Source organism: Cydia pomonella, chromosome 1 (genome assembly GCF_033807575.1).
Source record: "Cydia pomonella isolate Wapato2018A chromosome 1, ilCydPomo1, whole genome shotgun sequence".
Taxonomy (NCBI): domain Eukaryota; kingdom Metazoa; phylum Arthropoda; class Insecta; order Lepidoptera; family Tortricidae; genus Cydia; species Cydia pomonella.
In genome coordinates this window covers 9,700,163-9,727,007 of record NC_084703.1, presented here as the reverse complement: position 1 = coordinate 9,727,007, position 26,845 = coordinate 9,700,163, and the positions used below count along the sequence as shown (strand labels likewise).

General features: G+C 35.7%; 2 protein-coding genes across 9 annotated transcripts in view; one reads left to right on the top strand and one right to left on the bottom strand.

Annotated features, from left to right (window-relative positions):
- Positions 1 to 9,063, top strand: part of LOC133532249 (gamma-aminobutyric acid receptor subunit beta) — a 36,524-nt gene extending 27,461 nt beyond the window's left edge. For 4 of the 8 annotated variants that reach the window (XM_061871101.1, XM_061871015.1, XM_061870937.1 and 1 more), the window contains exons 7-10: positions 326 to 610; positions 1,216 to 1,403; positions 1,487 to 1,621; positions 1,909 to 9,063. In XM_061871101.1, coding sequence (XP_061727085.1) covers positions 326 to 610; positions 1,216 to 1,403; positions 1,487 to 1,621; positions 1,909 to 2,073 — 773 coding nt within the window. In that variant the 3' untranslated portion in view covers positions 2,074 to 9,063. The remainder of the gene's footprint in view (positions 1 to 325; positions 611 to 1,215; positions 1,404 to 1,486; positions 1,622 to 1,908) is intronic. The other 4 variants (XM_061871408.1, XM_061871335.1, XM_061871256.1 and 1 more) reach the window with 1 other exon arrangement.
- A 5,274-nt stretch (positions 9,064 to 14,337) lies between these two features.
- Positions 14,338 to 26,382, bottom strand: LOC133532168 (UDP-N-acetylglucosamine--peptide N-acetylglucosaminyltransferase 110 kDa subunit-like). The gene is made up of 7 exons (XM_061870751.1): positions 25,639 to 26,382; positions 24,784 to 25,178; positions 22,912 to 24,137; positions 19,724 to 20,015; positions 19,202 to 19,382; positions 18,699 to 18,803; positions 14,338 to 17,801 (listed from the first exon to the last, which is right to left on the bottom strand). Exons 1-7 carry the CDS (start codon positions 25,752 to 25,754, stop codon positions 17,645 to 17,647), a joined length of 2,472 nt encoding a protein of 823 aa, XP_061726735.1. The 5' UTR covers positions 25,755 to 26,382; the 3' UTR covers positions 14,338 to 17,644.
- Positions 26,383 to 26,845: the final 463 nt, after the last annotated feature.

The following is a 26,845-nucleotide window of genomic DNA, read 5'->3' as shown; positions in this document are numbered from 1 at the left end:
GGGGGAATTAACCCATAAATAACAAGTGAAAAGACCACTACCTTTAACACTGGACAAAAACAGTCACGATTCTTTTCACGTCCTGCTTTTGTATCATTGCACAAAAAAAACACGATAGAGTGGTGTGATTATACTAGTATTAATGTAATTAACACTCGTATGCTGTCTATTAAAATCATATAAACATAGCAAAACATACAATTCGTTTGAAGTTTTTCATTATAAGATCGATTTTATTGAAATTTGATTTGTGATTGCAATTAAAGTTTATATCTACCTCACTTCTGCAGGACTAAATTAATGTATATTTGAATATTTTCCACAGGAAATTATTCTCGGTTGGCCTGCGAGATACAATTTGTTCGGTCCATGGGATACTACCTAATCCAGATATACATTCCGTCGGGTTTGATCGTGATCATCTCGTGGGTGTCGTTCTGGTTGAACCGCAACGCTACGCCGGCGCGCGTGTCGCTTGGTGTCACCACCGTGCTCACCATGACCACGCTCATGTCATCCACCAACGCGGCGCTGCCTAAGATCTCCTACGTCAAGTCCATTGACGTCTACCTCGGCACCTGTTTCGTCATGGTTTTCGCCAGTTTATTAGGTACAGTTTGATTAGCTCTCTTTTAATTCCACCCCGCAAGCGTCTTATGAGCGACGGCGTCTAGTTAGTGCTGTAGGAAATGACGTCGCTGCGCAGTTGTGCCAACATTGCGTCGAGCAGCAGTCATAGAGTTGACTAGATACCGACGCTCGGGAGACGCTAGTGTGGGATATCCTTTAGATATCACATTTGCAAAAAAGAGCGCGTGAGTGAATTTTAGTTACGACAAACACTATTGTTGTTCACAAAGAAGTTAAAACGCATGCTCTAAAGTGCAACATTGTGGGGTTAGCATGATTGGTTTGCGGCTCAGACACGCGGCAAATATTATCAAATAATTTTGATAATAATATTAAGAGAAAGGCGTCCTAGAGATCTAGCTGACAGTTGTGCTAACTTTTCTAAAAGCTTAAATTAAAGCCAATGCGACTTTTTTCCCAAATAAATGCCCCAGTAGCTAGTACATATATGTAAGTATAGGTAGTACATATGCAATGCAATTTATCAAGCGAGGCGAATTTTGCGATAGTGTAATTTATGTATTATCAATGTTTGTGAAACCATGTAAAATACGCTTAGACTGAAGCACTTCTCTTTCTTTCCAGAATACGCTACAGTAGGGTATATGGCAAAGAGAATACAAATGAGAAAACAAAGATTCGTAGCCATACAGAAAATAGCGTCCGAAAAGAAACTGCCTGTTGATTGCCCTCCAGTTGGTGATCCTCATACTCTTTCTAAAATGGGGACGTTAGGAAGATGTCCTCCAGGAAGAGCTTCGGTAAGCTGTTCGGTAATATGACTTACTCATTAGTAACTCGTATACAAACATGGGAGTGTTTATTCTTTAAGTTAATTACCAATTATACTTTCCAGGAAGTAAGATTCAAAGTGCACGATCCGAAAGCACATTCAAAAGGCGGAACGTTAGAGAATACTATAAATGGGGGCCGGAGCGGAGCTGAAGAGGAGAACCCAGGGCCACCACCGCACATACTCCACCCCGGCAAGGTAATGCCTAAATTTTTTCTTTTTTTTTCTACATTTATCAGTAATTTAAACATTTTAGATTAAGGCTTTGCATAAACTACGCGAATATATAATATATATATATTATATTTCTGTGTTTCGAATTTGTCTTTTAGGCATGTGCTACGCGAACATTTTTCTAACGTTAATATCTAAATACTTAATTGTTATGTAAAAGGTAACAGTAACGCTTGCGAATCTATCTTATAATTGAAGTGTAGGTTATATTTATTAGACATGTATTTAAAATAGCTATGTCTCATTTCCAGGATATAAGCAAACTCCTGGGCATGACGCCCTCAGACATCGACAAGTACTCGCGCATCGTGTTTCCGGTGTGCTTCGTGTGCTTCAACCTCATGTACTGGATCATCTATCTGCACGTCTCCGACGTCGTGGCTGACGATTTGGTTCTTCTGGAAGAGGATAAATAGAGGGGACGATGTCTTTTATCCACTTATTTTTCCACTTTAATCGCATACAATAATAATTTGAAACGAACCACACTTATTTCCGAAATAAGTTTGACGAAAGATATAGAACTAGCTGTATTATCCATACGACTTAGTAACAAAGTTAGCTTACGATGTGTCGTAGAACTCATCGATAACTTATTCCAAAAAAGAATTTGTAGATATAACAGCACTATCTAGTACCTAATTAATTAAATTTAATTATGTAATGTAAATGTAAATAACGTGTCGAGGATATATAAAATATGGACGTCTTAATCTAAGATAATAAATCTCTTTTCTTGGAGTCTGAAGTAGTAACTAAACGACTGAACATTTTAGATAACATGGACAAGACGTGTTTTAGTTTCCGTAGTGACAGAGGGTGTCGCAGTGAGTGCGAGGAGGCGCGCAAACGTCGGCGCGGGAATTGCCGGGCTGCCAGTTCGATTGTGAGACAGTTTCCTGGTAGTCAGACTCTGTAAATACTAGCTTGCCGTATGAGTAGGTGTTTATTATAAGGCTTTAGAAATAATAGTACATTACGATACAAGTTCCAAAAGTAGGTAATTCGCAACGTATGGCGATGAATTAAAACCCGACCGAATGGAGTGTTTAAAATCGACACGAGTTGCGAATTACCTATTCGCACGTGTATCGTATAACGTTTTACAGTGCATATGGCTCTAAATATACGACATGGCACGTAAAGTGCTAATGACCGCGCAAGGGCGGTAAAGTAGCACCATATGAACTGTAAATATCTTTACTAAACGAACCCAGTAATTCAATCATGGACGTTTTTGGAACACAATGTTGTTTCCACATTTTCCAATTTTCTTATTAAGATTTTGACACAGTGCAATTTTTCGAAGTAATTGGAAAAAGTTCCTAAACTAATATTGAGTAGCAAATGGTTGTATGAATTAAAATTAAATCGTGAAATTAAAGTTTCAAATTATTATTATTTTTGTGGTAAAATGAGTGGAGAACAAAATGTATGATAAAATCTGATGCTCAAATTTCTCCGCTTGAACATATTAATTACTTAGTTGTAGTCGTTTTGTAGGTATGTTAAAAACTTAGTTGTTCCTTTATTCTTTGCTATTTTCTACATTGTTGTGATAATAATATTAGATGTTTTCTGTTGGAATGTAGTGCAAACCTATCCGATTCTATCTATTACATATATTTGGTTTCATTTTAATACAAATTTGTAGCTACGTGTTGTAATTTATATATGATAAATGTTTCAATTCAGCAATAATTTAAGCTTCTCATTGAAAATGCACGTCGACTTTATGACATTGGAGCCAATAATAATTACAAGCCGACATAGTTGCGTATTGGATACATTATTACAAGAGCAAAAACAATTATTCTTAATTGAAAACGAAAATTATTCCGTGTCAAAAGTCGACTGCACTTGCGAACGACTAACACCGTTAGATGACGATACAGGTAATTCATAATTTGCTTGCAGTAATATTATATGATCATAATTACTTTTGTCACGATAGTTTGGCTCCATCAGCGGTGTGCATGCGCGAAGTTAGTAAAGTTATTGTTGACCCTTCTAATAACTCCAGCATGCGTACTCAACCTCTGCGCCTTTCACTTTGTTTCAGTCATGGTATGATTACCTTTAAATATTAGGCGAAACATTTATTTCGTTGAAGGAATTGTTGAAATTATGATATGAATAAATAAGATTAATATACTATAACATGTTAATTTTTATATTGACATTGAAATATTTTATAGTCTACAGCCGTGAGACGATTGTTTTTGATCGTAACTAATTATAAAATAGTGAAAAGAGTTTTGCACTAAGGGATGTTAATTAAAAGCGTGTTGTTGCCCGAGTAATTTGCCAATAAGTTATTTGTCGCTAATTTGAACCTATTAAACATAAAGTAAAAATAATGAAAACACCAAACAACGTCAATCAAATATCGATTACAAAATAGTCAATATCAACCATTCCATTAAATTATGTGAAGACCTTTTGTAAAGCAGTGTATTATTTTCCAACGATTTATTCGCTTCCTAGCATGCCAAGCCTACGTGCGCTTAGTTATGTCATTCAATGTTTCTAGGTTATTTTGATTAAACGGTAAGAACTTAGTTTTGAACGTATCTTAGATTCATCGAACTACTCCCATAATTAATTGCATAATTTTTCTTCTTTAAAAATGATTACGCAATTTTTACTTACCAATTTTTACATTTTATTTATTTATTACCTCCATAGAATAGGCGCACAGTAGTCTATGCAATGCTTTCCCTAATTAGTTGGAATTAGAGCAATAATTAGCTTGTACCTCTCGCTAGAACTAAACTCTCGTAGCTGGAAGCATTAGGTTGAGCATTAGAACCGTTGGTGGCAGGGAAGCCGATTCGTGATCGCAGCGGTTCTGGCACGTCATGGCTTACTACCATAACGTGCTCAACGTGACGGTGCAACGAGCGACTTCCCCCCAACAACGTTCGCCGGTACCCTCGAATATCTGACAAGCAGGGCTCCTGTCATCAGCTGCGAATTCGTGAGATCGTGTTACTCTTAGAGGGTTCCATAAGAACGAATATTTAATTTATAGCTGTATAACTTTTACCACTAAGTATCTAAATTAAATCTTCAACACCTCAGATAGCAAACAACTGCCGTATGATCGAAAACAAGTATGTAAAATTATGAGCTAAATTGTTTTTCGATATTACAAATTATACATAGATATAAATAGTTTATATTTATCGGAACCCTTTAAAATAAATTCTGCGAGAGAGTGCTATAATTTGAAGTATTGATATGCTTCTGCTGTCACTTGTTTAATACGTTGTCGCGATGGTTGTCAGCGACCCGTCTGCCGTGGGGGTCGTGTCGATCGCCGAGCTCACGTATCCGTGGAGACCACTTACCCAAGAGCTGTGCGCTTGAAAGTTAGCTAGTGCCCGAAATTTATAACAAAATCAGAAAATCTTAGAAACAAGAAGTAGCATTGTAAATTTTAGATGTTTACTAATTAATATATTGTACTACATAGGTACGTTTTAGATTAACTTTACTTATATTACTTGAAGTATATCAAAGGCACTCAGATAATAACGGCACCTCTTAAACTGTATACTCACTTTTTATTTAAATGCAAACCGTTACTACATTCTAAATTATGATACTTACAGATAATTGATAGATTAAGATTTAGGTTTGCTGGTAGACGTTTGAGAGTAGGTACTACGGCGTAGCCTCTGCTTCGTCTCTCCGAAACGAAATTCTAAAATATTTGTCTAGTGATTAGATATAAGTACGAGACAAATAGTTATAAGGAAATGTATCTTAGATATTATTATATACATAAATACTTATATTATATACAACAGTCACATCCACGTTAATACGTCACAAGTAAGGTAAATAATATTAACGTAACTCGATGGTAGCCGTCCGTCGCCGTAGTCGGGACGGAGGTTCCGGCAACTGGTAGCCGGTTGTTGACTAGGTGCAGTGTATAGACGATGCAGAGTACAAGGGCGGCCCGCGGACCGCGGGCCTGCGTTATCCCGACCTTACCTGTATTTGTTTATTCTATCGAACATAAAAATTGTATCGAAGTTGTAAACAATAATTCACCAAAGAGTACTTGCCTAAACGTAAAAAATATACCTACTGTGCAATATATGCTAGTCAAGTCAGTCAGATAGTAATAAGTAGGTAAACCAACGGATGATATTTTAGCATTATCACGACGTCGTATGTAGGTACCTTATATAATATGAATTGCTCAGAAAATAAATAGGAACACTTTGCCTCATGTATTTACTAAATGAAGTGTATAATATAACTCCGTGTATAAAACTAAAACATAGATAACCTAAGCTCATTAAAAAGTATATTTTAATGTTAGTAACAGATTTTTTGAGAATGTTCATTTTTCTATGTATTTGGAAAAATATATTAACTGCATAGATTTCACTTAGGATAACCTGCGTTCATTTGGGGAGTGACTGCTTAAATTATATTTGTTATTTGACTAATATTTTATATTTATAAGTTTCGTGTAATATCATTTTTCTAATAAGTAAAAGAACGCTAGGTAATTAACGTGTACAGTCTGCCGGTCTGCCCAAGAGGATAGTTTATGTGCTCAATACGTGACGCTAGTCAAGTCAATTTTTTTAGTCTATTGAACGAATAAACTATTGGCGCACGCGACAAGAGAGGGGCGACAATAACAAAGGTAGCACTCCTCAAGTACCAGAAGTACAAATGTTCGTGCTAGAGTCAGCCGCCGAACCATGCCGAGTACTTTCGAGCCACGACGTGGCGCGCCAAGTCTGAAGTGCCCAGCTAACATGGTTTCGTGTCTGACTGTATGAGTCTGATTCAACGTTTCGTTCACAAGCTGATTTATTACGTATGCTTCAAAAGATATATCAATATTTTCTAAAAGGTATTATAAAAAGTTAAGCGATTACTTGATACATTAAAGTAATTTTATATCAGTTTTGATGGAAATTACAATAAATAAAATAATAGATTCAATTAATAGTAACAATGATTTTAGAAAATAGTAGAAATCAGGAAAAAATATGAAAAGTTGCTCGGAAGACCATTGCAGGTTTGCTCGTACCTACGTTTTTCGTGACAAAAATTAAAGCTTGGATACTGATGGGATTAATAATACTTCGGGCGCTTAGACAAGATGCAAATCGTTCACGCTCCGTAGCGTAGCGTAGTTATCTCAATCACTTTTTCATATTAGTGCGATAGAGACAGTTGCGTTTCGTTCGCTACAGATCTTGTCTACGCTGCCTGGAGTGAATTGCGTTTCTATAAGCATGTCGCTAACGATTCCATGCCTTAAGCGCCGGAAACCGTGTACCATCAAAACGAGGCTAAGATTGCGAATGAAACAAATTCGCTGCCGTAATATTCAAAAATGTTTACGCTTTTTGGAAGGTTTCAATGTAGATATTTTAAATGTGATACTCAAAAAATTTTTTTTTATCAAATTTAGAAATCAATTATGTATGATTGCCTATTTTAGGTATATGAATCAATTTCCAATTACTGTTTTTTTCAGCCCGTTTGCGGTGCGGTATACGACACATCAACTGTATAGGTTCTGTATTATTCGGACCCATGATTTGACCATGCAAGTAATAAAGCAATAAATAAGTTCGGCACCCCTAGGACACATGCGCGGAGACATGACGAACGTGATTAATAATTAGAAAGAGACCAGAGGGCATACCGCAAACACCGAAGTTCGCAAATTGCGGGCATCATTCTCTTTTATTCCAATTAAGTCGTACCTAATTAGAGCGACAGAGAAAGATGCCCGCAATTTGCGAACTACGGTGTTCGCGGTAGGCCCTCAATAGTCTATTTCTAGCGCGACAAGCTATCGTGGCGCACATGACTTAGGGGTGCGGGTGTATTAAGGGCGACTGAATTGATAGTAGTACTTAGTCTCCATTGCAACATAAATTCTAAAGAAGTTTACAATAGCAATAATTACCAGTACAGTTCAACCTGTAGATTTCGTGTCTTATAAAAACATTCAAAATAGTATGTAATTTAAGTTTCGTAAGAACACAAGGACGACATTTTCGTATAGGTTAGATACGTAAGTATAAATTTAGAAATCGTCTTTTAAATACGTTTGACGGATCTCACAAACTATGCCTAATTTAAACCAAGTCACTAACAATGCTTTCACTTTAATCCTTAGATATAATGCCCTCTGCACAATTTTTATAATAATAAATTATAATTTGGTTGCAACTAAGAGCCACACGATTTGTAGTTTATTTAGAAATTGTCACTAAATATCAGCGCTCACTTAAAAAGTAACCTATTTCATTCAAATGCGTACATAATGTAAAAGTTGTATTACATATTCGGTATTTCGCACGATTTTTTGATATGTGGCACGTTTCGGTATGAGCTGCATGCCACCGCAGCCGCTCTCCTGCATTACAAACAGTGCATATATTTGTGTAGCCTTAACAAATTAAACCCATTAAAACTCGTATATTAAAAATAACAACGTCACCACAAATTAATAATAACCTAGAAGTTCGTTATAAGAAAAACAGCTCACATTGATACATAATAGCAATAATTAATCAAAAAGGTAGCAGTGTCTCATTGACTCATTAACACCAAGCAACATACAAAGTAGATGTTAAAACGAATATATATACATACGTATATATACTATAGCGATAAACTATGACTGTAGATTGAAACGTAGTGTTTAATTACAACGATGCTGTAATAAGGATATAAATTCTAAATCAATAAAGAAACGATAGAATGAAAACAATGTGCTTTCCGTAAAAATAAGAAATAATGTTGATAATCAATGGTGACGTGCATACGTGAATTCAATCTAAGATGCCGCCGGCTCATATCTCGGTCACCGGGGGTTTTATACTCAGGCTCTACGGTGCTTCTGCGGTTGCAGTCATTTTGCAGAATCATATATGGTAGACTTTGGGTACAGACTATAGATTAAATGGACCAGTTGTGCCTACAGATATTACCTGGATGATTTTGTATACCTAACCTATGTGCTCCACTATTATTCTGCAAAATTTACAGCTGTATTGATTGTTGTAGTAAAGTCCCTCGTTGAAGCAATCTATGCGCCCGCGCGCCCACCAAAGTCGCGTCGCAATAGCCCGTGAATGACTAATCCATGTGTACGCTTTATAAACGTGTCGAGTAGGTCACTAAGTTGTTTTGTAATCTACACCTCTCCCAGTAAACTGCATTGTTTTCCAATCGGATAGATGCTAACTACACGAAATGGGAATGTAAACTTATCAAAATAAAATAAAAAGTCGTGAAATCAGTTTTGTATTTAAAATATTTATTATTACCGACACCATAGTATTTATGTATACTTATGAACGATAAATATTATGTAAAATAATAAAGAAAAATAAATCATTTTTCAAAAATGTTTTTTAATTTTACCAAGCAACCAACCAACTTAATACATATAATTGTGTCAATTCAAGAAAAAATAGATAATATTAGCTCATGTCTCAAAGCAAATCGTTATTGACCGAAGCGTAGCGTAGGTCTACGTTTTTGACTGAAGCGTAGCGTAGGTCTACGTTTTGACTCGGCCAATCTGCTTTCGTATGTCCGGATGTTCTCCTCTACAGGTCGCAATTCTCAACTACAGGTGAAATTCTGTGCCCATATTCTATGATTAAATAGATTTTTTTTTGTCGATCCAGTTTTTGGAAATGTTTCAAAATGGCGGATTCATGGTAAGTCGCGCCTATACAAATAGCCATATCGATATCATAAGAGTGTCTTCCTTGTGAGACATGTTTACTGAGTGATTTGCGAAATATTCAGATATTTTAGAACACTGGTTTAGGGGGTATTTAGATATTTAAGTTTTACTCGAGAATAAGTACCCTAATTTCACCATAACACATACGCTCGCTATGCAATGACAAGGTTCTGGGTTCTAACCCCAAACAACGAATTCTTTTATGTTTTTTTTTGCACTTTAATTTCCTATTTTTGATTGACTAAATAAGGTTTGTATCAGGGAGAGAGAGAGGTCCCTGGATCTATCCTCGGAATTCTAACTTTTTGTATAATTTTTTGCATTTAAATTTCGTATTGTTGATTGATCGAGCTAATAAGCGCGTTCGTACCAGTTTTTTTGTCTGAACTTTTTTTTCAGCCGTTACAGCTCAAGGAGACGGATAATTGCGCAGGCGAAAATGGGTGCGATGTGTGGAGGGTCCATGTTCAGAATTTTTCGGAGCAAATTTTGCACTTTGATTAATTTATCAACTTTAGCTTTTCTATAGATTAGTTGTAGATCGGAATATTGATATTATTTTAGGAACAGAAGTTTAAACGTAAATGTTTGTTATATTGCTTTAATTACCAAATAGAATATCATAGCTAAAATAGGGAAACAGTTTTTATAGCATTTTTCCCCAACTCCTGCCAGAGCTGTTTCAAGATGGCTGTCGCGGCAGAAAATTACGGTACGGCACGTGGCATTATTGTAGATAATTTTGGTGTATATAGATCACTAACAGTCGGCGATGATAAAGTGGCGCCATCTAATAGATCAAAGGCCAAAGCAAAGGTATAGCGTTTCAAGCGATGTCGCCATAACCTTTAGGTTGTGCCCGGTAAGATGGCGCCGGTTTTTGACATTTAACAAATTGAACACATATTAGTGAAATAATAAGGATCAAAGTCAAATGGCGTTTTTTTCAAAGTTTTAATCACGTGTCGAAAGATAAGGCAGTAAATTTACGTGGCCACAAAGTTTGCTTTGACAATACACCTCTATTTCAAATTCTCTTTGCTGTTAGTTACCAGCAGGTAGATTACCAGGCAGGGGCCGCATATTTGTATAAACCCAAATCAGTTGAACAGTTTGCTACTTTGCTGTGCGGTATTTAGAGCACCAACATAGCATTAAAGTTAAAATGCTCAGAGTTTTTGTACGTTTTTGTTTCGTTATTTTTGTTGCATGTTGAGACCGCGCAATGATGCCATTTTGAGGTCATTTACTGAAAATAGGTCCGTTTGGACTGTTTGATGTATCTTTCTAATCATGCTCTACCCGTTCTTCGCCTTTGGGTTGTAATGGTCAGATTTGATAACGGCACTCATAAGAACTTGGCGTCCTAAAGAACTTACATTATTCAGTCAGCGGCAGTAATGCACTTGACAGTAATGTCGCGTTACAGATACTGCGTCAGTAGTGCAGCTGCGGTCGGGAATCCGAACGTTACCTTTACATTGCTTAGAGTAGTGGTCGACCTGGGGTATCTTGCTGTAGGTTGTTTAAACGTTGCGCTTTCTCAGATTCAATGTCTAAATATAAGTATCCTAGAGCCTTTTAATTTGGATCGCCTCGCTAAAATTAAGACTGTGAAACTCCTTCTATTGCGATTCAAGGACTTCGAGGGGAAAAAAAAACGAAAAGCTTGGCAAACCAAACAAACCGACGCGTACGATGAAGTATCTCAGTTACAGCTTACAGGCCAATTTCGGACGTACACTGACATCATTTTTTTTTAATAGGTCATAAATGGTACGGAACCCTTCATGGGCGAGTCCGACTCGCACTTTGCCGCTTTTTGTTAAGGCTCGATTTATACATTGATTAATGTTAAGTACGAGTTCATACTTTCGGTATTTAAACGCAAGGTTACACCAAGATAAGTTGGCAGTGATTTTGATAGCCCAGCCTGTGCAAGTGTTAAGTAAACGTCATAATTTCATTGAAGTTTGACGTTTAAAATAACATTGGCACTTCCGGGGCTGTCAAAATCGCTGCCAACTTGTCTTGGTCTTACTCTAACAACTTAACACTACTCAATGTGTAAATCGGGCCTAAGTAATCGCCGCGTTTGACACTCAAAATATTTTTTTTATAATCTATTTCATTGGCATGCTCTCAGGCAACCCGAATGAATATTCCCCCTTATCATTAATTCATTATATGTATTCTACTTGCTCCCCTTTTTAGGGTTCCGAACCAAAAAGGTACAAAAGGAACCCTTATTTATTAGGTTATCAATATTTGTGCGATGTTTTATACATTTCTTGTCTGCATACAGTTCAAAGGAAGCGGCAGATAAAATTAAAGGACAGGCTTTAAAGGGTGGATACCCTTTAAAGGCTGGAATAGTACGACTGGGTTACCTATTGCTAATTGCGGTGACTCGCTCGCCACTGCTGACACGGGCACGCGGTGCGCCATCGTTAAGACGAGTAAGAGGCCGGCATTAGTCATGTCGAATGACGTAAATAGCGGCGTGAGAGCTAAGCTTGTGGTGTTGCGGGCATGAATTTATTGAGATAAAAAATTATTATTATACTATAATTTTTAAGCCTTACCGTAACTTTTGTTTGGGTGTTTCCAACCATCGACATATTTTTACAAAAATACTTAACATTTTTTTTTTCGAACTTGTCAGTCTTACCTTCTTGTGAAACAAGTGACACATCCTAGTAGCCTCTGGGCTATGTTGAAAATTATTGCTTAAAATATCAAATTATTAATAATTCAAATTTGACATATTTCTGCGACTTTTACGCAAGATTTTTCGCCTTAGCTACAGTTGTCTTTATCGCAACGGACGGTCACAGTTTATGGTTCAATTTGAAATGGTTAATGGTCAATTGCATTAACGTTTCGGTCAACACTGCTAAATACATTATGTCAACGCCAAACGTCAACTGTCAAACAGCATAGGTACTGCACGCACGCGTCTTTATATACTTGTACTTGCAGAAAATGGATGTATGTATGTTTGCATCATATGTTTCCTGTTAAAACTCAGTGGCGCCCTCAATAAATTTCTACAATTTCTTGTCGGACTACTGCGATAAGGAGCAAACCGACAATATTTTATAATTCATTGCATGTTTGAGATAAATATATTTCTAAGCATTATGTATTTTAATCTTCCGAACGGAAATAGGTATGTACATACGCACGTTATTCATCTTCCTGTAAATACCGTCCGAACCCGAGTCTAAGGGCAAGTAGTTCAGCATTGATTTAGGCAGGCATTACATCTTTCAACGCATTTCGAAACGAGAGACGAATTTAGTTTGCGTTGCGACACGCTACTGTGAAAAATCCCATGGCGTTAGTCACCTCTAATAATGGAACAGTAATTCCATCTTAAGGGACTCCTAAACCACAGAATAAGTATTGTAGTTTTATACGGACCGAACATCCTCCAGCCCACTCCGAATGTACATAATTACATCTTCTCGCGGCAGTGGATTAACAGTCTATTGACACGTTTAAGATCTTTAAAAGATCGATAGCTAAACGATATGTCAAAATTGACGTTTATTTCGATTCCCAATAAGATCTATCTACGATATTTCTAACGTCAAAGTGACATTGGTTGCCCGAATAGAGCTAATTCTGTCAATTATACGACATATAAACGATATCTAAATGAGAATTTATCTAAACCAGAACTTATCGTTACCGTATTGCATTCTTCGAATCGGGGCAATAATCTCAGTTCGGTTAGCAACGTGATGACGAAAAGTTCAAAATGCCGGTTTGCCGGTTTGCAAAGAGAAATAGGTAAGCTTCTAGTGCTCACTCCACACATCAGTTTCCTTATTTAATATATACTAAGTCGTATGGGAGGCATGGTAAAACGTAGTATTAATAAGCTTTAAACTCGATTATAACTTAGCTTAAATTTTATTACAAATAAGTTTTTGCTGAGCCGTTCTCGACGTATTAATTTCATTATAGATGAGTTTTTATTTTACCAATGTATGTAATAGCACTCTAATAAGCGCTCGGTTGTTTTGCCCGGAAATCGCAGTGATAGACGCATGCGATCAACGATGTGCGTTTGCAGTGTCTGCGTCCCAGGCCGGCGACCGACTTGGGCGAATTGCCCCATAGAACAAAAATATTTTTTTCGCGTCAAAAAAATTGCGTCAAATTTCTACTTTTTCCTAATCAGAACACGATGCCGAATATGCGAACGGATCCCCACTATTTTTGTTACACCTGCATGTTAATGCATATACAGGAATGCCATGCGCATGAGAGTTGATGGAAACTATTTGAGAAGATCTTCACATTCACGACGACGCGTGCCTTGATTTGTATTGTCATAACCTAGAACCAAACCCGAACATTCGGTTTCGGCAAAATACATGTTTCAGTCGGACACTACTAAATATGTACCTTACACAACTAAATATGTACCTCACTCTACTAAATATGTACCTTACACAACTAAATATGTACCTTACACTACTAAAAATGTACAAAGTTTATTCTATTTTTAGCAATTTAATTGATATTTTTTTAGAAAACTCTGATCATTAAAGAAGAATAAGAATAAAGAATAAAAAATAAACAGTTAAGCATTATTTTAATCATTATTTCTGAATAATATTGTTCCCAGTAACTTTGGAAAAATACCTGGTAATATTGGGAATATTACCGGTAACACTGGGAATTTACTCTATCAGAGCATCCTTAACTGTTTTATGACTGTAAATAATAGCATTAATATCTATTTAAGTATTTAACACGAAAAAACGTATACAATTCTTATAATTTTTTCAAAGTTTCTCAATGTTACCGATCAGGGGTAATATTACTGGTAGCGTTACCGGGAATATTCCCACTTTGAGTAATCTGGTATCGACCCATCACTATATGCAGGTATTGAAATAATACACACTAGACCAATATAAATATTCATTACTTTAAAAAAGCGACAGAAGATGAAATATTTAACATTGATTAACATTCATTAACGGGTGATTTAATTCACAATATCTATATAATAATCTCTATTTCAAATGGGTTTTTTGGACGGAGCCCTAGATTTAAATGTGAGCTATAGGTAAAACATACCTTAGTAAATCCATTCTTTCAGTACAATATTTGTACACGCTTTCCACAAGTACTATATTTATATGACACGATTTTGAAAATTCATTCTATACTTATCAAGGATATTTTATTAATCCTGTCCATTAAAATGTACGATAAAAATGAATGATAAAAGTAACACTATATGGCCCTCCCTAGATTCGAAATAAAGAATTAAATTTAATTTAATTGAAAATTACCATAATAATTACTATTATTACTTTTTACACACACATACAATAGAGATTATCAGTTAAAACTTAAGTTTTTACCTGATAATGCTTACGTAGAATCATAATTGAAAGGTCATTCAGATATTGGACGCGCATGTAAGCAGTACAATGAAAAATGTATGGACGCAGATTTGTTTTGCAATTCATTAGGCCTCTTTAAAATAACCGTATTTTTTTTTCTAAAATAGCGGTTAAAAGTTGTAGCAACCTGATAGTAGGTACCTGTAATTAGAGTCTTTTCTCAGTTCTCTATATTTTTTTTAAATATACATTTATGCTTTTGTTATGTACACTATAAGTTTACACTGCTATTATTTTTTCAATAGGGGTTGTTTCCATCTACAAATCTAAGGGCAGAATTGTATCCCAAATAAATTCTTTTGGATTATAAGAACATGTTAAATTACTTTTAGGGGACCTGTAACGACCATATTTTTGTAAATATTGAATTTAAAATATCTTTTGGCACACGTCACGTGACCAAACTCGAAAAATCATTGAAGATTCTGATGACGTCACAACTCTCGGATTGACACTGTTGACAGTTAGGCGATAAACAACAAATAACAAATGTCAGTTGACAGTTCGTATCTTCTACATGTGTATGTAGTTATGTGTCAAACCGTAAACTATGACGTCACACAATTTTCAAAGAGTTTTGGGCGCGAAAGCATCTGTCAAAATATATTTTGTTAATTTAACATATTTAAAGCCGTTTTTAGTATAAAAGTTGAATTTTAGGGCAACTTATAGTTAATACAGAACGTAATATTTACAAGCGTTTCAAAAAATTGGAAACAACCCTATTGTACAGCGAAATTTTAAAATTAGGAAACTATAAGTTTATAAGAAATCAATTTGTAGCTATTAGCTACGTTGCTCATATGTTTATTTTAAGACTGTTTGATTCTCAATAATAATAAAAAAAGACATTGAACGAAATTCGCAACATACATCGTATCCACAATTGTAAATAAAATATATCGTACAAATATACAGCGGTGGCAGTATGGTTCCATTGTTATCACCTGTCACTATGCCCGTCACTTTCGCGCTTACATACTTGTTAGAACGTGACAGGTATGGTGACAAATGATAAAGAGCCGACCATCTTAGCCCTACTGGCTTACATAGAATATTGTTGTTAAACCCTAACATTAAAACGGCCAGGTGCTTGTCGGACCACACCCAAGAATATATCATATCATATCATATCATATCATCATATCATATCATTGGCACCCGTACCTTCATTGAAAGCAAAAACAAACAAGTACAAAATATGTTGGGGAAGCGGCATAACGGTCACATCAGCTTACTAACTGTAGTTAGGTGTCTTTTTATGATTTTATTATTCTTATTTGATTTTAATTCGACTAACGACTTGTTAAACATCATGTAAAATACGGCAGCCACTGCTCATCACTTCGAATTTTGTTCTGAAACTGATATGATAACTTATTTGGCACACGTACGAGTGTAAATGCGGCAACGTCGTGAGCGATTACTTGTGGACAAGAAATACTAGTAAGTTATTTTAAAAGACCCACACCCACGTTGGCCCATGATCCACTGTACCCCACTCTGCCCCATTGGGTAGGTACTACTAGTTCAAAACAATTAGCTTCATGCATGATTTTTTTTTAAAGATGGCAATGGATCCTAGTTCCCGTGACAGTCTAATATTTCTAATAACCCCGACACCTATCTATTGTATTCCAGAAACTTCCGAATTGCAAAAGTAAATGTAGTGCGCGCTTATGCGAGTGAAAATGCTTCACATACGAAAAGCGCGCCTGCTGTGACGTCATCTCACACGGTTGCGCCAAAATGAAAGCAAAAGAATCATGATAAATAAGTCGCTCGTCATTTTCGACTTAAAAAAGCTTTAAATTATATAGTTGTTCTTCGTTTTTTTTCTCGTTATAGCATAGGGAGTCTAGTAATTGTATTTAATATAGGGCCATTAGGGCAATCAAAAAATAAGGTAAAATTATACGTTTTAAAAATGCTACAAAATATTGCGGATTTCACATTTCTACATTAATTTCGTGTTGTTGAACGTGTTCCATCAAAAAATCTTACAAAATATTATCCATGCAATGAAACCCATCATCGTTTAAAGTATTTTAGCATAGTATGTAAGATGAAAGCATATGAAAAATAGGATACGGTTGACACGTTGATTTTAATTATCTTCCGTTAGCTTCTACACATTTTTGTTGATTAGTTTGTACAATTTTTTTCGAAGGCCCAACACATCACCTCTAAGTTTTATTTATTAATAAATTTATAAAACCATGTAAGAAACGAAATGCATTCCAATTAAACTTACTATTGTATATAACACATACATATCTACGGACAGACAGACGGACATTACGTACGTCGATGGTATGCTAAGGAATATGCATGTTTTGATGTAGAATTTGGTACTCCGTATTTATCCACCGCGGACAGCTTATCATTAGGATCCTCGAAACAGATCGGAAAATATTAAGGCTACATTCGTGTACCAAGACATCAGTGAATTAAACATTATATAAACATCCATTTTGAAGGTCAAAACGGAAAAAAACACATATTACATGAATTATTTACATAAATATTTAGCGGTAAAACGTATTGTAAGTACCCATTTATTAACAATTGGAATCTGGAAAAAGTGTAGACAAATATGTCTTTCTTACATAAACATACCGATTTAAATTTTAAGATCACATGACAGTCTAGAAAATTACTGAACACTTAAATGACCTCTTAAATACCTTTTTGTTATTAAGAAGGAAGTTATATACTAAGCAGGGGCAATATTTACTGTCCAGTTTTTGAAATATATTGAATTACCGTTTTCCCGAAAGTTCGAAACATTTCAAAAATGAATTACGTAAACGTTTTCATATGCATTGGTTCCTCGCCATTCTGATATTGCTTCCACATTTTATCATATAAAGACTCCAAGCCGCGCGCGTAATGTTTACAGTCGAATAAAGTACTGCTGAAGCGAGCCTCGGAGACTTTCGCGCGGACGTATCGACGGCTGAAATGAGAGAGAAAAACATGATTAAACGCAAGAAGAACATTACGATAAAAGTGCGAAAAGTAGTTAATTCGCAACGAGTGACGATAAATTAAAACACGACCGAAGGGAGTTAACCTTTTGACTTTGGAAGTTGTCTCTTTCATGAATGATTATTTACTGTTTTAGAGGCCTAGTACCATGCCTAACAAAATACTAAATGTCGGTTCTGATAACCAAGTCCGAACTTTTTTTGGTGTTTGGTAGTATACTACTGATATGAAAAAAATCAAGCAACTTTTAGCAGCTGTATCTGAGGACCTATAAAGGTCTTCTGAAATCAAATTGGACCCATTTTGATACAAATTATGTCTGCTAAAAACTTTCCTTGGTGACCTTTACCGTAATAGAAGTCTTTACATGGTTGAGGGCGAACTGAACTTTCCAACATATACCATCGGATGTCGTGAGTGTTTTGTGTAGGCAAAGTGACAACCCTAGCGTACAAGTGAATAATCAAGACCAAGTGCGGGTAGTTCGCAAAACCCACGCAGCAAGATGTTGATACAATTCCTCGCCAGTCTGCCTGTTATCACGAACTTAATGTCACGTTCGAATCGTCAGGCCTTATAATAAACGTAAGTTTACGCGATTAGGTCCCGTACCTATTCGTTTTAAAACTATGAACGAAAATCGTGTAGGACTACCCACTAGGCCAGACCGTCCGTCGTCGGTCTTTCGAAGCCTCCTAACCTAACCCCATAATATCCAGTCCGATCCTAATCGTTTTGTTTACCTCAACGAAGCTTTTACCTTTCATTAGGACCCGAACAATAGATTATCGTGAGACAAACATTCTTAAGTCAAACAGAATCAGCATTATATTAAACAAATTTTTATTTGAATAAATATACTTACTATTTGTAATCTAATCCCAATTTCACTGCAATATTAACGTAATCCATCTTGCTATTTGCGATCAGTTCTGGGCAGTTTAATGTTTTTAATTGCGAAGCAGCCACTCTGCAAGACCGATAAAAATGAAATCGATTAAACAAACGATAGGGAAAAAGTTATTGAATAAACAGTTTTAACAAAAATAACAGTTTAAACCAATAACAATCCAAATAATAATAACCTTAAGTACGTACCATATTAAACACTGGAATAATGTTTTGAGCTTTAAAAAAATAATCCTTCATAGAATAAATATATGAAGCCCCGCGATGATGGTCTGAATTGAGGCTTTCCTCCTTCTTTACAGATTTTCATTAACAAGAACACTACAAGGCCACTACTACTATGTCTATATTGTCTATAGAGATCTTCCTGTCTTCCTAAACAATGTAACACTGCACGCAGATACCATTGATCAGGGTCTGGGACCGATTTTATACAGGCCAAGGGCACGAGGTGCTTACCTTGATGCTAGGGTATCTCCGGGCATAGTGACTAGCGGAGTGCCAGCCCACAGCACGTCCATTGCTGTGGTGTGCCCGTTGCACAGAGGAGTGTCCAAACAAATATCGGCCAACTGCCCGCGGCGCACGTGCTCCTCTTTACATGAGATTTTAGTAAATATAATTCGGCCTGGCTCTAATCCTGCAAACGTAATATAGTATTTATAATTTGTATCTTATTGTTAAAATGTGAAAGTGAGATACTTTTTTGTCAAGCAGATTGCTATCATTTTCGCTTTCTTTAGTGTATGTCATTGTGATCGTATTTTTAACTAACACAAGCGGGACTTAATCACGTATCAATAAGTTCCACGAAGTATTATTCGAAGGGTCTTCTCCGAGACCACGGGGACAACGCCGTTCTTGAGACGTCGGAGGTCGGAGGTAAATTTAAAACTTAATACGCGATTAAGACCCGCTTGTGTTAGTTAATAATGTGTAAAAAATCGTGAAAGTTTAAATCAGTGTAATATTATTTTTTACCTAAATGCTCTGCAGCTTTTCGTATATTTGGTTCCCCAGCAGCAGGAAAACTTAAAAGCCAAAGAACACTTCTTGGTACTTTCTTTAATATTTGTACCCACATGCTCATAACACCTGGATCGACCTTGTATAATTGATTAAAGTTACAATACACAACTGCATCTTTTGGAAGACTGTACTGCATCCTCGATGTAAATATGACATTTTGTAATATCTCTTCACCAGAAGCAACTTTTCTGTTGCTATTATTTATTGAAACTCCACTGTATATTGTCATATCGTTGATAAATACCTAAAAAAAAAACTTAATTTCAATAAATTAATTAAAAATACCATTTTTTCATATCAACAAAGTAACCGAGACATAATCACACATAACATAAAATAAAATTTTAACAAATCTAGTAGTAGGCATGAAAATTCCATGCATCTAGAAAATGAGATGTTGATGTCTCCTCTAGTAGTATATTTTTGCGGCGCTAGACCATTAAAAAAAATCTACAAATATTGTGTCGTGTTATACTGCAGTAAATATATATATATATGCCGTAAAAATATGGACAGATTATCAAAATATGTTTTAACCAATTTATGTCTTGCCCCGTTCACGGAACAGTGGTATTACAGACATTTCAAGCCAACAAGTTAATCATTATCGAAATTTGCATGAAATGTGAGGGGTACTCTTAGCGGATGCTGCCCTTCGTGAGACCCACACTATGGTAGCACCCAATTGAAATACTTAAGAGGCCCACTGGTTAACAGTTCGCCGGACGGTATCGGCCTGTCAGTTGTTCGGAACTGTCAACTTTTTGTTCTGTCTGACAGGCCGATACCGTCCGACGGACTGTAAACAATGGGCCCCTTAAAGACTGTACGATAAAATCTGATCATGCGTGATTTGGTGTATTATTACCAAATGCTCATTTTCTAGCAGTACTTTTATTTTTTAATAATCTGCAGATATAATACTAAGTATAATATTATAAAAATATAATCATGTTACAATGGACGTGTGTGAGTGCTTTCGCCGAATATACTCCATCATACCTTTAATTTTGTTTTCTAGCGTTTTATAATAATCTTCACTCACTTCTTGCTACTATGCTACAATTGTATTTATATTTTCACAATGTATTTTACGCTTATTAGAATATCATCTTACCTAAACATTTTGTGGTGTAACTCTTTGCTATTTGAGGTAGTCAGGAAGACTTACTACTCCAAGGACTAAGAGTTGTTTTTATATAGGAGTCATTTTTCTGTCAAAAAACTAAATACACCAAATACACCTCCAAACTACCTCAATCTGAAGTTAATTAGAAAAATGTTAGCTTTTGTCAAAAGTTTGTCTTTATTGTAAGTATTAATCAGTGACATGTCAAACGCTTTGCTTGACAGACAGATTAAGTGTGCGAAAGGGAAGCCATCACGTATATGAACAAGCCATGAGTGCGAAAGAGGCGGACTACAAGTACATATGAGAAAACGTAACAATTTTTTGAGTTCGAAGTCGGCCGAGGCGGCCAAGATCATATTGCCGTATTTTTTGAGTGAAAAATATAAGAGAAACAAAAAGAAAAATATGTATTAAGTAATTTAGTGAAGATGGTGTCATGTTGTGTGCCGTGTTGTAGTGTTTCAGGGCCAAAAAACCCAGGAAAATACTCATTTCACAGGTAATTATGATATTCCTAGCGAAATTTTCGCATCGATATTTTATCAAATGAACAGCATAAAAAGTGTAAAAAAAAAAAAACAATTTATACAGTTCATTATAAGTTTTCCTTCAATTGTGTGTTAATATTTCATCATATTAGTCAATAATTACTGTTACTTTACGCTAGGGCTTGACAAAATGTTCATATGACTGTATCGATAACTTGTCGGTATATTAGTAGGTATGGAATTTGTTGTTAACAAGATATCATTAAGATATTACCTTTATAACCGAATTAAAATAATAACGATTGTTATAATACCTTTTTTGAAGGTGCACATGTTTAGCGATTTTAAACTTCACTTTCCAACACAGTAATTACATTTTAACCACTTTTCCGCGGCTTTGCCGCCAACACAAGGAAACACAAGACAGCGTATACTTGTACACAACGTATACTTGTACACAGCGTATACACACCCAACCCAACTTGTCAGTAGGAAAAGGCGCGAAATTCAAATTGTCTTTGGTAAGTCAACTCTTTGCGAACACATTTTCAAACAACTTCAACTTTTTCAAACACATTTGAAAAAGTAGTCGATAAAGCAGTTAAACATCGATAGATTATTAATATGTTGTAACATGACATCACTATTTTTGTTCGCACATAGACAATTTACGCACACACTTGCATTTCATTATTGGTCACACTTTCGAAGTTTGACATTCGTTCTATACTATCATATTTCTATGGGTATAATTTAGAACATACAATATAAAGTAAAACAATATTTTATCAGGATAACTTGGCAAAGACTGTCAGAAGTCTATGGACTAAAAAATAGAGGTACGGTGGAATTTATAATGCCATAGAGGAATACTTAAGCTTACTTTTTCTCTATGATAATGCTAGAAGTCACGGACAACTACATGTAACGTATATTGTTTTTATACTTTTAACCGATTTTTTCGTATGTTCAGAACTTCGTTATTTCTGAACCGAGTTGTTTTTATTTAAATGTTGTCCCTAGTTGGTCCCGTTTTTATCAAAACCTAGGTCTGATGATGGCATCTATGAGGAATCCAGGAAAGTCATCAAACTTTATAGACATAAATATAGCGATTTTAGTATTTTCATCAACAAACCAAGCATTTGCATCCAAAACAGTGCCATTTGATGAAGTGGAACTGCTTATATTCTATTACACCAGGGTTGTCATTCGGGTTTACGTCATGTTGACACTTTTAAAATTTGGCTTCGCACCGACTTCAAAAGTATCTGTTGCCTGCGGATATATGTAAAACGGGTTGACATTTAATGTTATTCTTTTTGAAGTCGATTTTTTTTTAAAGATATTTTTTATAATGTAGTTTGAAATTACAGATTATTAAAAAAAGTGCTGCTTGACAAAACACAATGATTTAAAAAATTTCATCGAGTAGTCTTTATAATCAGTTGATGGAATGGAAAATGTCTTGCGACCAATTTATTATTATGAAAATATCCCACAATATAAATAGTACACACCTGCGATTGATGAGAAGTATTTAAAACTTCAATAACCTTATTTGGAATGTATATTTCTCTCGTAAGCACTTGAATGGGTGTATATTTCTCAAACTGTATAACTTCGTTCTCTTCCTTTACTAGAAGTGGTTCAATTAAGTTTTCGGGAGAATTGATTATTGCAACGTTACCTTCAAATCTTTCATCATCACCCTTTACTTTGAATTGATTTTTTAAATGAGGAAACATTTGCATATGGTCACCGATAAAATAAGTTTCTGGCATAAAAGCTAATTTTTCACTAAAATATCCGGCTGATGATTTTGGGGATGCTGTTTCATCAGTAATTATGTAATCCATATAATCCGCTCCACTGGTACCGGGGTACCCGAGCCACATCACTTGAACAGGTGCTGGTCTCAAAGCGAATATTTCATTTCTCGCTCCCTTTGTATATCCGTTCATGTTGACCAATATATGAATCCCATCACTATATATTTTCTTAGCCGCTATAACATTACATGTGACAGAAGATAAATCTACAAAATGTTCCGATTCTTCCTTAATCTTACTACGGAATGTGGTTCCATCATCTGGATTTAAAGCATAACAAAATATTTCGACTCGTGTGGAGTCGTGTAGTCCTGGTATCGATTGCATGAGATGTGACGTGGGGTGATTACCAAAATCACTACTGACATAACCAATTCTCAACCTCCCATGCAATATTCTTGGGAATTTGAATTTTATTTTTGTCAACATGTTTACTTTGTCAACGTACAAGGTAGCATGTCGCGCGGCAATTTCTTTCCGGGTTTCGTTCGACAAAGGATATAAAATGGAATGATGTGGGTGCACAGAAAGTAGTTTTTCATTACTTAATTGATCTTCAACTATCGCTAAAATGTTCTGCATTCTCTCGTTATACCCATCCCAATTGCAAATGATTTGCAAACAATGAGCTAAATTACAATAGGCGTCAGGAAAGTTCGGTTTAAGTTTCAATGCATTTTCGTATGATTCTATTGCATTATTAATAATACCCAAATCTTTATAAATGCTTGCCAAGTTGCAATGTGCGTCAGCAAAATTAGGATTGATATCGATAGCTTTTCTGAAACAAGCAAGGGCGCCATTTATATCTTGCATTTCTCTTAATGTGTTACCCATGTTACTATAAGCATCTGCAAACTTTGGTTGTATATTTATAGCTTGTTTATAATGCGTTAATGCCTCTTTCAACTTCCCTGTAAGTAATACTTATAATTAGTCATATATTTGGCACAATTAATGGTAAATAGATAAGTAGTTGTTATAAGAAATATTGTTATTCGCAGATAAAATCTCTCCTTGACTTACTGCAGTTTGTTTTGTTTATGTCAGCGTACGACACATTATAAGATTAAGTATATTAGGTTTTATTTTATAGTATAATTGCACGAAAAGATTAAGTAGCTTCAATATTTCAGTGCGTCAAAATAATATATTTAAAATCCTATCACATATATATATGCCCATATGTAGTTATTTTTAATAGTTACCATAGAACAAATGTACATGAACAGCATTTAACTTGTTTGCATTTAATATAAACAGGCTATATATAAGAATTTAGTTATACAGTAGCGGCAAACGTATTGTTTTTTTTCATGTTTTTATTCTTTTCTATCGTGAACAATGGACATCCGTGTGGTGATAATGTTACACTAATTATTTGTGTGATACAAAGTCGAAATGAATTTTAAATGAATATCTGCAATAATTAGCAATATGATGGTTTATTTTCCGCTACTGTACAAAATACAGCTTGTTGCTCATAATAGAAAAAGCAAGACACAATATCCTGGGTTATCGCAAATATATTTAAAACCAAAAATAAACACTTTAACGAACCTTGTTGCTGTAAGAGGGACGCCAAATTGCTATGAGTGGCCGCAAAATTTGGAAACACTTCTAAAGCTCTTAAGTATAAATTAGTTGCCTCTTCAATTCTTCCTTGCTCCCTCTTAACATTGCCGAGATTGTTTAGAGTGTCAACATGAGAGGGACATAAACGTAAAGCCACGTTATAGCACTCTTCTGCCTCGGAGACGTGCCCTTTCTCTTTGAGAGCATTAGCTAGATTACAGTAGGCATCTGGAAAATTAGGCTGAATTTCTATGGCGCGCTTATATGTGTCTATTGCGAGATCTATTAAGCCTTGTTTGTAGTACGAGCAAGCAAGATTGCCGTGAATTATGCCATTGTTGGGAGTTAGCTTCAAAGACTGGAGATAAACTGCTACCGTTCTGAAAACATACGGGTATCATCTTATCGTTGGTTGTCATTTCGTAGTTTTCTTATTTTAGATTTCAAACAGTGCATATTAACTTGACATAGACTTACCCTTGTATGACTACAATTAAGAGCTAACTTGTTTGAACTACTTTTATGTAGTTTAATTAAAAATAACGTTTTCAAAATTGTCATTTCATAACTAAGTAGATATACTAATTTGCTAAACAAAACAGGCTGGCTAATCAGCGTCAAGCAAGTAAACAATCTGCAAGATTTACAAAATGACAATGAACTAAAAAAAAAATATAAATTATAAAATTATAAATTACGAGTATAACTAAAAGGTATCTGGATTTACTATATTTTTTTAAAATTAATAATGAATATTCTATACCCATTCAATTACTCACAAGTACCTGTGATGTAAATTTAGAAACTGAAAATGTTTTGGCTAGTAATAGCGCCACTGACCTTTTGATTTTGTTTTTAAGCCACGTGATACAGCCATCGGAAAATTCCGCATTTTGGTCGAACCGCGGCGGAGCGATGTTGATGACCGTATACACGACGATGCATTGGTAGTCCATAACAGGGACATATCCTCTGACGGACAAGGCTGCACTGGCGGAGCACGCGCTCCCGACTCCGAGTCAGGGCATGACGCGCCGTCGCCGCGACGCGTGCGCCGCTGCCAATTCCCGTGTCCGCGTTCACGCAAACCGCGGCCTTCGTTTACGTTAATAAACTCAAAATCAGAGGCATGTCTCAAACGGTCTATTAAACAGGCTGACACACCAATCGATCACGCGCGCCATTGATATGATGTAAGAGATCGACATTAAAAAAATAATTTTCTTATTCCTTTACAAACTTCAATTTTATATTCAACATTAACGTGCACAGATCATCTCGTCTTGAAATACTTATCGCTATAAATCGTTATAACAGGCCCGTTATGTCCACATAACAACAGTCAGCTGTTCCCAGAGTCAGCTGTTAAGTCGTACGATTTATATTGGTATTGTTTACGTTGCGGCATGGACCTGTCAAAAGCGCGTTAAGCTGTCGAAAAAAAGGAACTACGATGAAATAGAATGAAGTATCAAAAAACCGCGCGATAAAACTTTTTAAACTGCTATAACACGTCTAGGTGAGGTAGTAAAACGTGCATGTGGTACGCTTGTATCGATTTGCGTGGAAGCGAGCGGCGTGGCCTCGCGGTGGGCGCCGGGCGCGACTGCGGCGCCCACCGCCGCCGCGAGCTAGGCCGCGCGAGCCCGTCGCGCCGGAACCTGCCGCCCGCAAGATGCTCAGCTTCAGATGGTAACCAAATTCTACACAATAACATCTACGTAAGTCTGATTGTTTTTCGTAATCGAACGTTCCAGTTTTGCTCTGCAAGCTTAAAATAAAATTGGGTCCTTGCTATAACATAAACCTACCATACCCGTAGCTTATACAAATGCAGTAAATTCTATAAAATCGACGTAAGAAACAATAAATCGTTCCTCAGTCATACATTATTACTATTAACACGTTTAGTCGGACTTACATTGTTAATTATTTAAAGACATGATAATAATGAAATATTGTTTTACGTATAATTCAATAACAATATATTTAACAGTGATAACCAATTACAAAAATATAAATAATATTAGCAAAAGTCACACTTGTT